Consider the following 14,136-nt stretch of genomic DNA (forward strand, 5'->3'; position numbering starts at 1 on the left):
TTTCATCTTTCTTTCTTCTCATCTTGTTCTACTCTGGAAAAGTTATATATTTTTCATACAATTTACTTATTTTCCAGTATGGTTGTACAAGGCTGTGCTGATGTGCATGACCTCAGGTGAAACAGAATGAAAATGCACATGCTGGTATGTGTCCTGACAGATAGTGATAAGTCATAGCTGTGATCAGCATCCTGAGGTTCACTGATACATGCTCAGACACTGATTGTAGGAGATGGAGCTGCACTGACATTTTTTCCTTCTGCTGTTCTTTGTTGATGTAGTGATTCCCGATGAAGATAAGCCATAGAAAAATAAATTCTTTTCTTAATTAACATGTAAGTGCTTATTTGGAAACAAAGTTAGGCAAACCCTATGAAGATGCACTAGAAATTAAGGGATGTGAGAAAGAGAAATGGTTGAGATCTGAAAAGGTATATTGCAGGATTTAGCTCATGCACTCTTGCAAAACTGCAGTGAAAAGTTTCCGTAAGTGAATCTGGATTCATGTTTAGCACTAACCTCAGAGTGGTCTTCGTTGTTCAAGCAGGAATACCATAGATGTGTTTTACATGCAAAACAACATTTTGTGATCTAGTACTCTGTAGAATCTTTCAGGTGGAGAGAAAGCTACAAAAATTTATCAGTTCTGAAAGAACTTTCATGTCAGTTGTTGCATGCAGCTTCACCTTGTATCTACCTATACCAGCAGAGTCTGTGTGAAAAGACCTCTTGGAAAGTAATAATTGGTCATCTTATGTGAGTATCCCACCCTCTTAGTGTTCAGGTTGTGGTGCACTTGTTGGGTGCTGGATATGCACTGACTTCAGTGTCATTGGATACTCACAGAATCCAAAGCTAGTTTATGAATTAATTCTAAAAATGAATTAACATTTTCTTTCTGTATTTGACTTCCAAATAAGCATTAAATCTATAGAAGAGCTCAGCTAAACTGTTTGAAGAGATGGCACTTACCTAAGCTGAGGCTGCCCTGGCGCTCAGAGAACAGTTCCCTCTGGCATTCCCAGTTGTCCATCAGATACTGGTGTTTTTCGAAGCAGACCTAACACACTTCAAAGTGGCTGGCAATAAAATGTAGTTGCTTCTTACTCTCAATACTATGTTATTTGTGAGCAGCACTAGTTCAGGAAACTGTTCTCAAAACCATCATCTGGGGTTTAGTGCAATTCTGGTATTCAGATGCATTGTCCTTAGGGTTCTTATAAACACTCAGCACTGCAGAATTCCTTGCTGTGGCATGGGAAGGCCTGTCCTGAAGACGATTCAGAGATTATTTTATGAGTAGGAAAAAAATATGCTTAAGTAGAAGTTACACTTTAGAAAACATGTATTTTCTACATTTAATATTGATATAGAATACTACACTAGCTTAGTTTAAATTTCTAAGTACTAGCATAGAGTAATTTAATTTTGAGGATTCACTGAATAACCAGGAAATAAAAATAGGGAAAGTGTAAGGAGTTTCCTGTTACTTGACCAAATTCATTCAATGGATGGCTATAGAAAAAGATGTGTGAATGATGACAAAAATTACACTGGATGAGGGAACCAATATTTTTTAGAAGTTCCTAGGACCCTATCTTTGCTTTTAACCTCTTGACAGCTGAACATCTCTGATAAAATCTTGTAAAATTCTCTTCCCTGATTTGATCAGCCAAACAGTTGCATTCTGCCCACAAAGCAAGCTAATTCTCATGATGTTAGTGATCATTTATTGTCTTGTTTTCTGGATGTGCTCAGTTGCTTTGCTGTTCTCAATATACTTTTTGAATTACTGCTAACTAATTTGAAATGTTCTGGTTTTGCAGCCCAACTGGATCCCATGTGGAATGGTGTAAACAGCTGATAGCTGCGACCATTTCTAGTCAGATTTCAGGGTCTGTCCCATCAGAAGGTGTGTCCAGGGACTACAGGGTAAGTGACTTGAGGAATACATTGATTTGTTTAAGAGGAAAGCGTGAATGATCAGGAAAGTCTTTGCTACCTTGATTATTAGGTGGTAAGTACTTTAAGCTATTGCTGAATATTTGAGAACTAGAAACATCTTGTTATGTTTAGGAGTCTTTTGAATCTGCTTTGTGTTTTCGTCTATATTTAAAATAGTGGCATTAAAGTCTACAGAATAAAAATTAAGAAAGAGGTGAAAGGAAAATTAAAAGCCAGTGTTTTGAATAAAATGCCAAAAGTGAGTTGTCTTTTCTTTTGATTAATACATTTAATAAAAAAAGAGTAAATTAATAGTTACAGGTTTGAAAGTGTTTCTAGTGTGTGTCATTCAGAGTACAGAATTGAGCTTTCCAGATTTCACAAAAGAGAAATGCAGATGTCTTTGTTAACATGTAAAGAACATAAATTACTATTATTTTTCATGGGGTTTCACCAGGGAGAGAATTTAACACCAAGCAACCAAACAAAAAATCACCTTTTGAATTCCCTCCCGCCAACATTTTTGTCACTAAGGTAATGATTGCACAGTATGGTTTACCTGTTAGGTTCTATTATGCTTTTTTACCCCAATTCTTTCATATTTTTTTACCCCAATTCTTTCATGTTCATTTGTGGTTTCCTATATGTAGCCATATAGGAACCGAACTATCCAACTGAACTCTCGGGAGTGGAGCATATACAGTTTTCCTTCTCTTAGAAATTCACAGAAGTCACCTTTGTTTCAAGTCTCTTTCAGAAACCCAGGCTTCTGCTATCTAGATCCTTTTTCCTTTCCAGATTTGAAACCCTTTCATAGTCTTTATTTAAAATGGCCAAGTGAAGATTTTATCCTTTTTTTTGTTTGTTTGTTTGTTTTTAATTAGATTTTAAATTATTTTCTAACAAGCTTTATGGTTTAAAAGTTTGTTGTCCAGAACCAGTGTATTTTAGATTCTGTGACGGCAGGTCAGATTCAGCCCAAGCCTGAAGATGAATCCACAAAATGTTTTTGGCTGTAGTCTACTTGAAAATTCACCTTCACAGAGTTTCACATTATTGGCATGGTCAGCAGCTTATGCTCATAAAAAAGTGTAGCTCTTCCATACTATGGCAGCTGAATTGCAAATGCTTACTTCAAGGCTAACACCTTTGATAAAACATTGTGGGAAACCTTGCATGACAGCTGTCGATTGTTGTATTTGCCCTGTAGATCAAGGACTTTTTTTTTTTAGTAAAATCCAAGTATGTAAGCTTGGTGTTCAGTTTATCTCTGAGTTAGAACACATTCCTCTGGTATAAAGAGTACTTTGGAATTCTAAGTAATGTCCTTCTCTATACTGAATTCCTCTTGGGTGTTATTTAACAGGAATAAGTCTTTCAAGGCCTAGTTAAATTCTACATCATTCTCTGTTTCATAAAATGAAAGAAAAAAAAAACAAAAAACAAACCTGGTGGTATTCAGAATTTTGTGTATAAATTGTATTTGGTACCATTGCATTGCTGTGATTTGAAATCCAATATTTGTGTATGATATGATGGCATTTTTTATCTTAATACCTTCAGTTACATTCAGGCCTAGTATCTTGTGAAGTGGCGTCTATGCTTTAAGAGAAGGTTTCCTTTGCACTTAGCTTTTGCAAGAGTTCAGTGGTACGATTAGTTACTTAGTCAGTACCACTGGCAGGCTGGGTTTATTCATTATGAATGTGGAATTCACGTGTAAAAAGATAACGCCCATTTATAACTCAGTTTTCCTTTGAGACATCTTTCTCTTTTGATGTACACTGATCAGTTTCTGGGTCTTCATTACCTTTGCCTACCTTGAATCGCTGCATTTAGAGACTGTCTTAGAACAACTTGGAACATACAGGTAGGGCCAGGTGTGTGTGTGTGTTCCTGGAACTGGTTCAGGCAGTTCTGTTGCTTTCTGCTGGATTTACCAGGAACTCACTGCTTTATTCTCTCTTTCATCTTTTTTTTTTTTTTAGTGTTTCAATCAATATGTTTCCAAAAATAAGCAAATCTATCGATTCTTATATCTAATGGTGTTACGCATGTTACTTTGTTTAACCTACCAGAATGTAATTTAGAGGAGGGTGAAGATGGAAGGAACGGGGCCGCAAATGGAATTGTCAAAACTGGAGAGCACTGAGCAAGCTCTTGCTTGCTAAACCCTTCAGCAACATGATCTCGCTGAGCTCTGCTGTGTATGTCTTCTCTGACATACTCTCTGCGTGGAGAGTATTCTTGAATGAGGGGTTCATCTAAATGAAAATTACTTAGATTATAGTAGCTGAGCATAGATGCCTTCAAAAATAAGTTTAGAAGAGTTGACACTTCCTTGATTTGCCATTTGAATCTAAAAGATACGGGGTTGTACTTCAAGATTGTTACTGCAGGCTCATTGTCTTCCACCTAGAAGGATTACCAGCCTCTTTCTTCTCTTTTCACAATAGCACATTGTAACTGGATAAAATGGTGATTAGGAATGAATGTTTCGAAAGAGCTTGCCATTTGTTACATTGCTAAAATGAAGTAGCATGATTGCTTTTAGACCAAAACAATTTGGCAAATGAGAGCTAGTAGATCTGCATAGTTTTGTTTCAGTCTTTCAAAATCCAGCTATAATTAAAATGTTTGGAAGTAGAGTTCTTCTGAAAATCTGATGAGCTTAGCTTATATATTTAACAAATCAAATATGTGTGATTTGTTGGATAACCTTTTATATTTTAACTAACAGGTGTACAGGAGGCCTGTTATACGGGTAAGATTACCTTTGACTAACAGTAAAATGGCCTCCTACCTGTTTGTCTTTTGTGCTGTGTGAGATCTTGGTGTGTCAAGTGTTCTTCTTTACTTCATTAATGGTTTTTATGAACCAGTCAGACCATTTTGCTATGCAGTGCAACAGCTTCTTTGCCATAGATATGCTTTATATACATTACAATGTTTTCATGAGCAATAAAAGTCAATGTGTAAGAGAGCAGTATTTTTAAATTATGTTTTGAATGTGCAACACTAACTTCAGTTTTATTACATTAATTTTGACAAAATGGATGCTTGCAGCTGAGGCTTACATGCTTCGGACTACAGAGTACTGTATTAGCAGCTCTAACATGTTATCTGCGCTAAAGAATATGAGTGGTAAAAGCATTATGTCTTTGTCAGTCATATTTAAATAAGATACCAAGTCATGCTTGCCTTTACACCTGTTTTACTTTAATTGTTACCACCCTTGTAGTACAACTGAAAGTTAAGTTTGAACTTAGACACTAGTGCTATGACTTGCATCTTTTTAATAATTTTGAGACTGGGTCTTGCCTGTTGTTCACTGGAGAGAGAAGAAGGGCATGCCTTGTTTTCTTGTCCCTATCTCTTAGTAACATTTATGGAGTGAAAAATGATCTGGATAGTGTTCTGACATTGTTCATGAAATGTGTCTAACACTTATATTCAAACAAAGACCTCTTGTTCAGTCTCAAGCCAAGAGGAGAAGTCTGAATGATTTCTTTTTCTCATCTGTTGTTTACATATTTGAAAAAGATGTGTTTAGTCCAATCATACAAACACACAAGTTGCTATTTTTTTTAACAGATAGTTCTTGAAATAATTGGTCTGGGTTGAATAACAAAAACTGATTTTTTTTCATTCTGTTTTTTCATAGTTCTTTGTAAAGGCTTTGGTCTGTGAAGGATCTGCTGTGCTTCTTTCTCTTTCAGTTATTTAAAATCTTCTGGTGTAATTGCTGGTTGTCTTTCTGTTTTTTTTTTTTTCCAGAGATCACAGTATCTACTTTGCTTTAATTTCAGAAACAATGTTTTCATGGTCTGAAATTTAAGTAATTTCTATGTAACAGTATTCCACCAATACATAAATGTTAGGAGTTCTTTATAATTTGAAAAGGTTTTTTAATTAATTTTTAAACTCTTGTAAAGTTTAAATTATCAGAAAATATCTAAAGTCCTTCCTCTAAGTTTTTCTTTTTTGAGAGTTCTTTAGAAAGAAAAATTGACTTTAGCAAACATTTGTAAATTTAGACTGAGGCTAGTTTTGCAGTCTATCAAGTGAGAAGTGCTTTGCATGTGAACTGGGAATAATAGACTATCATGAGCACAACTTCTCTCCAGCTAATAAAGAAAGAAGACGGAAGAACAATTTTGGCTGAATGTACTAAAACAATTCCTTCATATGACCCTGTGACATTTGTGCTTCTCTCTGGAGTACATAAGGACCTTATGTTTATTAAAGAGATTTAATTAATATTCAGGATTTCCTGCCAACGTGATGCAAAATTAACACAAAAATGTGAATTGTTTGCATACTTTGCTATGAAGAATAATTTTAAGTTCTGTAAAATTACTAGGTTTTCAGCAACAACACAGAAGTTGCTGGAAGTATATGTGAAACCATGGAACTGAAAGTTCAATTAAAACATGTTTTACATGGCGGAGCATTTTCTAAATTGTCGAGATACTTCTGTTTGATGTCAACCTATTTTTTCCTTAAAAGATTGCATGAGTCTTCCCCTAATGCTACAATTGCAAGCTGTACTCAGTTTCTTCTATTGATAAGCATGTGGCATACTTCGAATTCATTTTCTTCACTATGAGGTTGTTTGTCTTAAAAAGACAGTACATACTTTTATGTTCTTATCTACCAGCACTGACTCTTTTGTGAAAAAGGGAGTATATTTTTCTTTTTGTGCTGTGCCAAATAACATCAAAAGGGTAGTGCTAATAGCTTGGATTCCTTTCTGTGGAAAGTAGTTTGTGCCAGGAGTGGCAGATTTTGAATAGCTAAACTGGAGTTAAAGTATATGCTGTCTTTTTAAGGAAAGTGAAAAAAGGGAAACAACAAAGAAAATATTCTGTCCTTTCACCTGTTGTCTGCATGTTTTTTCCTGTTACTTCTCTCTTGCCCTACTGCTGCCTCATGCAATGCAGGATATTCAGGATGGACACAATGGCTATCATTCTGAAGCAGAACCTGATCAGGTGGCAAGTTTTACTCATCTTTCATTCATTAACTGTGTAACAAGGTACTATATATTAGTACTTGTAGTTTACATACAAATCTTTTTCATGCAAGAGAATCCATAGAAAGCATTTAGTATGTTAACCGGTTATGTGCTAGGTAGGGTTTTCGTGTAATGTTAGGTAGTTTAAAATGTAACACTGCACAGAAACCCCTACCTAACAGATCACATTCATCCTTCTAAATCTGTAAGTATTGGCTGATTCTCTAAATGTCATCTCTCGTGACAGGGTGCTGAATGTAAAATTTTGTTAATTTAGAAGAAAATCTAAGGCCAGATATCAACTTAAATATCTTTAGAAATTATTTACTAATGAGGCAGATAGATCCTACCAATTATTTGAGCATGAAACTGACCTGTAATATAAGAGAAGAGTTATTAAATAGTCCATGATATTTATTCTCACTTCAGGATGTAAAATTTGAAACCTTAATATGTCATCATGTTGACCTGAGAGAGGTCACTTTCTCACATGGTCCTTAAAAGTCCTGTAAACCCTTTTTTCTTAATTAAAATCTTTAGTACGTTGTAAATCTTAGCTGGCAATGAAGGACCCAAAGGTTCAATCCTGTATCATCGAGGAATTAAGCAATTTACCTAAATGAAAATTTATGGAACTAGCCCTTATTTTAAAATTGCTAATTGTTCTTCTATATTTCATTGTTACTTCAGTCTTTAAGCTGACCTTCTGGATCCAAAATTCCTATAATGGACCTCTTCCATAACCTGTGGCACTCTCAGTAGAGTATTGATTGAAATAGAGCATCATGGGGTGCTTCTGACTTATTCTTATGAAAAATACAAAGTTAAAATATTAAATAAATAAAGCTTCTGCCATGTAATTCTCTCAGATGAAAATACTCAAATAAACAACATTAAAAATAGAAAAAAATTAACATGAGCTTTAAAATGTTCTCAAGTAGATAAAATACCCCAAATAATACCTGCATTTAGCAAAAGACTAACAACTTAATTATAAATTTGGGCTGATCTCATTGTTTGTATTTTTGTATGCTATATGTAGCTAGCATGTGAAACTAACTTGCATAAATGCTTCATAACTAATATGTTAGTAACATGTATGCCTGTGTAATATTTATAATAGCGAGTGTCGTGTTTGTGTTTTTGTTTTTTAGTATTGTACTGTTTAATACAGTTGTGCCTTGTAAAAAAAGACACACGTCCTGTGTTCCAGTAATCTGGTAGTAAAAGCACTTTGCATCAAAATGTATCGATGTAGTACAGATGGGAAGTGAGATTTACTCATGGTTTTGGAATTCTGCCAGGCACTGCGGGATGGAAACAAACTAGCACAGATGGAAGAGGCTCCACTTTTTCCTGGAGAATCAATCAAAGTTATTGGTAAGCATACTACTGAGTACTATACTGAATATTGTTAAATCACTAGTTTATTTATTTAAAAACAGAATGTTTTCTTTTGACTTTTGATATTTTAATTTAATGCTACTTTAGATTAGCTGATTTGGTGTGGATTTCTTTTGTCTTTCAAATCCAAATGTGGAAAGGAGAAATCAGTTCCAGAGGATGACTTGTTCCATAAAGATAAATCAGTTTTTTTCAAGGGTTAGTTTGTTCCATACAGGTGTATGGGGTTGTATTTCTGCCTGGAGATGCCAAGGATACTTCATAGATTCAAAAGCTTCAAAACTGTGATAACAAAGAAGATGAACTTATGGAAAACTTAGTTTTTAGTTCCTAATGAGGTTTATTTCACTTTGATCCGTGACAGCAAACTGCATTAGCAGTACAGTACTTGGCTGGAAAAGAATAGTAGCTCTTTCAAATAAAAGTGAACATGAAGATATGGGGCTATAATTGATTAGGTGGAAGTCAGTTGCGTGCAGATGAGTAATTGGATGGTGTGAGGTGACTGTGGGTGCTTTACACCTCAGGACAGGGACCAGAGCCACCCAAAGCTAAGAATACCAGCAGGGTGCTTTGTTACCTGCATGCCCTTACTGCAGCCTGTGCTAGTTGAGCCCTGCCCCAGTTGCTGAGCAGCAGTGGGACTGAGGGATTTGATTGTTTTCACCATTGACCTGAAGACAGCTCTCAGTCCTGAAAGCATCTTGAAAAGTAGGCTTTACTATAGAGGTCAAGCATCAAAATCTTACAGAACTGCTAAAATCTTGCTATTTTTAAATGGAAATAGATTTTTTTGGAACAGATGTCTGTAATAGTAAAACAAAGCTTTAATTGGTCTGTTTTCCAGCTAAAGATGTTATGTATATCTGTCCATTTATGGGAGCAGTCAGTGGTACTCTAACAGTGACGGACTTCAGAATGTATATCAAAAGTGTTGAAAGGGTAAGACTTCGCTATCTATCTGCATATTGTTTCATATAGGACTGTTGCTGAGGTAGATTTCAGAAAGTGATAAGTTTGGTGTAAGTGAAATATGATGTGTTAAATGGGAATTGTAGTTGACTCTAAAGAAACATATGTGAACAGTATCAGTTTGTGTTCCTCCTACTGTGTAACAAAATTGCTTTGGTTTATATACAAATTTCAGGATCCACCTTTTGTTGTTGATGTTCCCCTTGGAGTCATAAGTAGAGTTGAAAAAATTGGAGTACAGAGCCATGGAGACAACTCATGTGGTATCGAAATAGTTTGCAAGGTATGACATCGTAAAGACTTATTCATATTAAAGGATTTTCATCTTATTTTCCTGTAAGAGGAATCTGCATGCACATGTGCTATTTTTCTGTCTGTTCAGTTCCCTGTATTTGAACCCTACTTCATCTAGATAATATATTTCAATTCCTCTTATGATACCTGCAGTCTTAAACACTTCCGCCTTTTGTCTCAAGAGTGAATTCATAGGAAAAGTGTCTGGTTTTATATCTAGCAACTCTAGTGATGATCCTCATCATCTGATACAAATACACAACTCTGTTCTAATGTGAGTTAGATGCTGTGAGTGCCTTAGTGCTACATATATGCCTTCAGTCAAATTTCTTATAACTGCCTTTTTTTTTTATCATAGAGTAAAATAGTGTAACTTATTTTTGACAGGATATGAGAAATTTGCGGCTGGCCTATAAACAGGAAGAGCAGAACAGATTAGAGATCTTTGAAAACCTTGTAACATGTGCATTTCCTGTTTCTAATGGGCTGGTAAGTCTTAAGATGTAGAGAAGGCTGTCACTGGCCGTCATCTTTTTGGAAAGTATAGGTGAGGAAATAAGGGGCTGTATAACAACCGTAGAAATACTGATTCATAAAATCTGTTACAGAGCACCAAGCTACTCTGACCCTGTTTCCTTGTTGCATTAATTCTTAGAACATTATGCTATGTCCTCCTAGCAGTAAAGTTAGTTAATGTGTACATAACTGCTGAGATCTGCATTTGCCTAATGTTGCTGATTAAAAATATATATACGTATTGACTCTTATTTTCTGCAGCAGATAATTCAGTCTGGAAGTTCTGTTGAAAATAACAAATAGGTACAGTTAGTCTTGTTATTAGTTAGCTGCAGAATGCTATTTCATTTGCTTGTATGGGTATGATACTGATTGAGAGGTAGGAGACCAAGGTCCTCATCCTGGCTTTGCCATTGATGTGTTGTATGATCACAGGCAAGTAACTTCAGGTCTCTCTATTTCCTATCTTGATTCTGTTAATTATATGGCATGTACTTGAAGGAGGAAACGGTGTTTCATTTTCTTTCTAGCACAGTGTTGTCCAGTCTTGACTGAAGGTTTCATGTTTGCTGTTAAATAGTTTTAGAAGTGTTACATTTGAAATATTAGAAGGTTCACTCTTTTGGAACTTACTGTACATACAGCCCATCAGACAGTAATTTATGCCTTTGCTTTGCTATCTTTAGCCTCTTTTTGCATTCAACTATAAAGAAAAGTTTGCTGTTAATGGCTGGAAAGTGTATGATCCAATTGTGGAATATAAGAGGCAGGTAAGTTATAAAAGTACTTGGTGTATTATTTTTCTCCATCTCCCCCAGACACATTTAAACAAGAAAAAAATACTAAAGAAAACTCAAAGTTTTCAGCTCTGGGTACATACACACACTATCTAGATCTCGTGTTTAGATAGTGAAATGCAAGTGACACTGAGAATATTGAGACCCTGCTGAGGTTGGTGGAAGTAACATGTGCTGAGTACATGAGCAGATTGGTCCATCTTAACAGGCATTCTTAAATCCACATTTTTCAAGTGCTGTTTCTAGAAAATATAGACTTTATAAAAACCTGTGTTTGAATAAGAATTAAATAGAAGAATAGTTGTTGTTTGTCATTGTGGATTTACAGTTTGCTAGTTGCAAAAGTATTTCTGTTTCACTACATGGTCACTTTTTACCTGAGCATGCCACCTATTCAATTGGTTATTTCACATATCAGTTTTAAAAATAATAAATAGGAAAGACTTTTGGTGTTTTGGTTTATGGTTCTATCTGAAGACCTAAATTTTTAACTTACTTAAAAGAAAAATGTGGTTACACTTCTTTGTAAAAAAGTATGTAGCATATAAAAATATTCATCACCCCAAAGTCATATGTAAAGATCTAATCTGAAAAATACAAAAATGTTTTGCTTTCATGCAGGGCTTGCCTAATGAGAGTTGGAAAATATCCAAAATTAACAGCACTTATGAGCTTTGTGATACGTATCCTGCTATTCTTGTTGTGCCAACCAGTGTGAAGGATGATGACCTCTCAAAAGTGGCAGCGTTTAGAGCAAAAGGCAGAGTTCCAGTAAGTGAAACTTCTACAAAGAGGCATAAGTACTCTAGAAATTCGTATCTTATAAGAAATTATTGGAGTTCTTTTAAGGCTTTTTTTTTATTATTTTTAGTAACAGTGGGTTGGCTTCCTTCCTGAAGCAGGGAGGGAGGGAGCAAAGAAAGAAGAATAGGGATTAGGCTTGATGGGTTTATAACTGAAGTGAACAATTAAAATGTTGAAATGTGAGTGTAATTGCTTGGTTATTGTGCCATGTAATAAATTTTTGTTTGGAGTTAACACTTCTAAGCCACAGTGGGATCTGGTGCTAATTCACATATTAGCTTGTGTTCTGATTTGGTGTGGAATGTTACCTTCATAGCAGTTTTATTGAGAATAGACAAAGTTTTGCAGGTAGCATAGGAACACCTTTAAATATGTTAGATGGCGACAGTTTTTATGCTAAGTATCTGCTTACCAAGGTAGTGTACAGGTCTGTAGACTTCCACACAGAAGCAGTTTTTCTTCTCCCATTGTTTCTTGAGGGGTTTCTTTGTTTGTTTTATGTTCATTTGGTTGGTTGGTTGGTTGTTGTTTGTTTGTTTGTTTTTCTAATTAGTAAGATGCAGTAGCAGGCTTAGTTTTTATTAGAAAAAAAAGCTAAGATGTTTAGAATCACTTTGCATTTCAAGCTCAGATCTGGGGTGAGCAGTGCTAGTGTGCTGTCAATATGGTTTTGCATCAGCTCGTCCTTAAATTTGCATTTGTTGATTTGCCAGGAAGTAACATGTAGACCGTATAATTGTCTAATTGCACTCTGGTCTACAGCTTTTATAGTAATATAGTAAACTGAAATAATTTTCTTTTCTTCCAGGTGTTATCCTGGATTCATCCTGAGAGCCAAGCAACAATAACACGATGCAGTCAGCCATCAGTCGGCCCAAATGATAAGCGTTGCAAAGAAGATGAAAAATATTTACAGACAATAATGGATGCCAATGCTCAGTCACATAAACTGATCATCTTTGATGCCAGACAGAATAGTGTTGCAGACACAAACAAGGTAAATTGGTATCATAACTAGCATTAGTAGTTCTATCTTTATTACAAGGCTAAAGATTGAGTAAGGGATGAGGATGAGGAAAGTTTGATGTTGAAAAGAGATGAAAAAGGGTCTCTAAAGAGAGCATGGGAAGGAAGGTAGAATGCTTGTAGAATGTTGGAAGGGCTGGCAGGAACTGAAACCAGCTTGAAGACATAGCTAAGAAATAATGCGGTAAAGCCCACAAAAGACCAAAGGTTTCAGTAGTAGCAGTTATTTTTGTCCTTCCTAGTAGATGGTGCAGTGCTGTGTTTTTGACTTCAGCCTGAGAACAGTGCTGATAACACACTGATGTTTTTGGTTGTTAAGTAACGTTTACTCCAATCTCAGTCTCATGCTCTGCCACTGAGGAGGGGCATGGGAAGCCAGGAGGAAGCAGAGACAGGACACCTGACCCAAACTGGCCAAAGGGCTATTCCATACCACAGCACGTCATGCCCAGGATAGAAACTGGGGGGAGTTACCCAGAAGGCCCAGATCGCTGCTCGGGTCGGGCTGGGTATCGGTTGGTGGGTGGTGAGCAATTGCATTGTGCATCACTTGTGATGCATTTATTTTCTTTTCCCCTTTTGGTTTTATATTCCCTCCCCTTGTTATTTCCCTTATCTTTATTATTGTTGGCAGTAGTAGTGGTTTTATATTACACCTTAGTTACTGGACTGTTCTTATCTCAACCCATGGGATTTACATTCTTTTGATTCTCCTTCCCAGCCCTCTGGGAGCTGTGGGGAGGAGTGACTGACTGGCTGCATGGTTCCAAGTTACCAGCTGGGCTTAAATCGTGGCAATGGATGTATTATCAAATGCAGCCTCTTACAGTTGGAATTTCTTTCATCTAAAAAATATACTCTAGTGCTTCTTAGAAAAACAAAAATGAAAAATATGGTTTTATTATTGCTAAAATAATCCTTTCCCAGAAAATTCTGAAACCTGACAAGAATAACTCTCTCAACCTTATACCGAAATCCTGCACATGTTCTTTTCTTCATCTGTTTCTACTCTTTGAATGGCAGGCTAAAGGTGGAGGATATGAAAGTGAAAGTGCCTACCCAAATGCAGAGCTGGTCTTTCTGGAAATTCATAATATACACGTGATGAGAGAATCCCTGCGTAAACTTAAAGAAATAGTTTATCCTACTATTGATGAGACTCGGTGGTTATCAAATGTGGACTCCACACATTGGCTGGAATATATAAGGGTAAAATGCTTTTGATGTGAAAAATCAGTTGTGTTTTTAAACCATGTTTTTAACTTGCATTTCTGAAAATATTAATAAAATAATGTCTAGATTTAAGCACGTTGCTTTGATCAGGGTAATCATCTTAAAAACCCTTAGTTTTTAAATCGGCAT

General features: G+C 35.8%; 1 protein-coding gene across 1 annotated transcript in view; it reads left to right on the top strand.

Moving 5' to 3' along the window:
- Positions 1 to 1,833: 1,833 nt before the first annotated feature.
- The window catches only part of LOC104402919 (myotubularin-related protein 1-like), a 13,161-nt gene continuing 858 nt past the window's right edge, over positions 1,834 to 14,136 (top strand). Inside the window, exons 1-9 of the mRNA XM_010010913.1 lie at positions 1,834 to 1,932; positions 8,266 to 8,341; positions 9,213 to 9,307; positions 9,513 to 9,620; positions 10,019 to 10,120; positions 10,834 to 10,917; positions 11,566 to 11,715; positions 12,557 to 12,745; positions 13,798 to 13,983. Of these exons, the coding sequence (XP_010009215.1) occupies positions 8,296 to 8,341; positions 9,213 to 9,307; positions 9,513 to 9,620; positions 10,019 to 10,120; positions 10,834 to 10,917; positions 11,566 to 11,715; positions 12,557 to 12,745; positions 13,798 to 13,983 (960 nt within the window). The 5' untranslated portion in view covers positions 1,834 to 1,932; positions 8,266 to 8,295. The remainder of the gene's footprint in view (positions 1,933 to 8,265; positions 8,342 to 9,212; positions 9,308 to 9,512; positions 9,621 to 10,018; positions 10,121 to 10,833; positions 10,918 to 11,565; positions 11,716 to 12,556; positions 12,746 to 13,797; positions 13,984 to 14,136) is intronic.

Source organism: Nestor notabilis, unplaced genomic scaffold (assembly GCF_000696875.1).
Source record: "Nestor notabilis isolate BGI_N333 unplaced genomic scaffold, ASM69687v1 scaffold22373, whole genome shotgun sequence".
Classification (NCBI taxonomy): Eukaryota; Metazoa; Chordata; class Aves; order Psittaciformes; family Psittacidae; genus Nestor; species Nestor notabilis.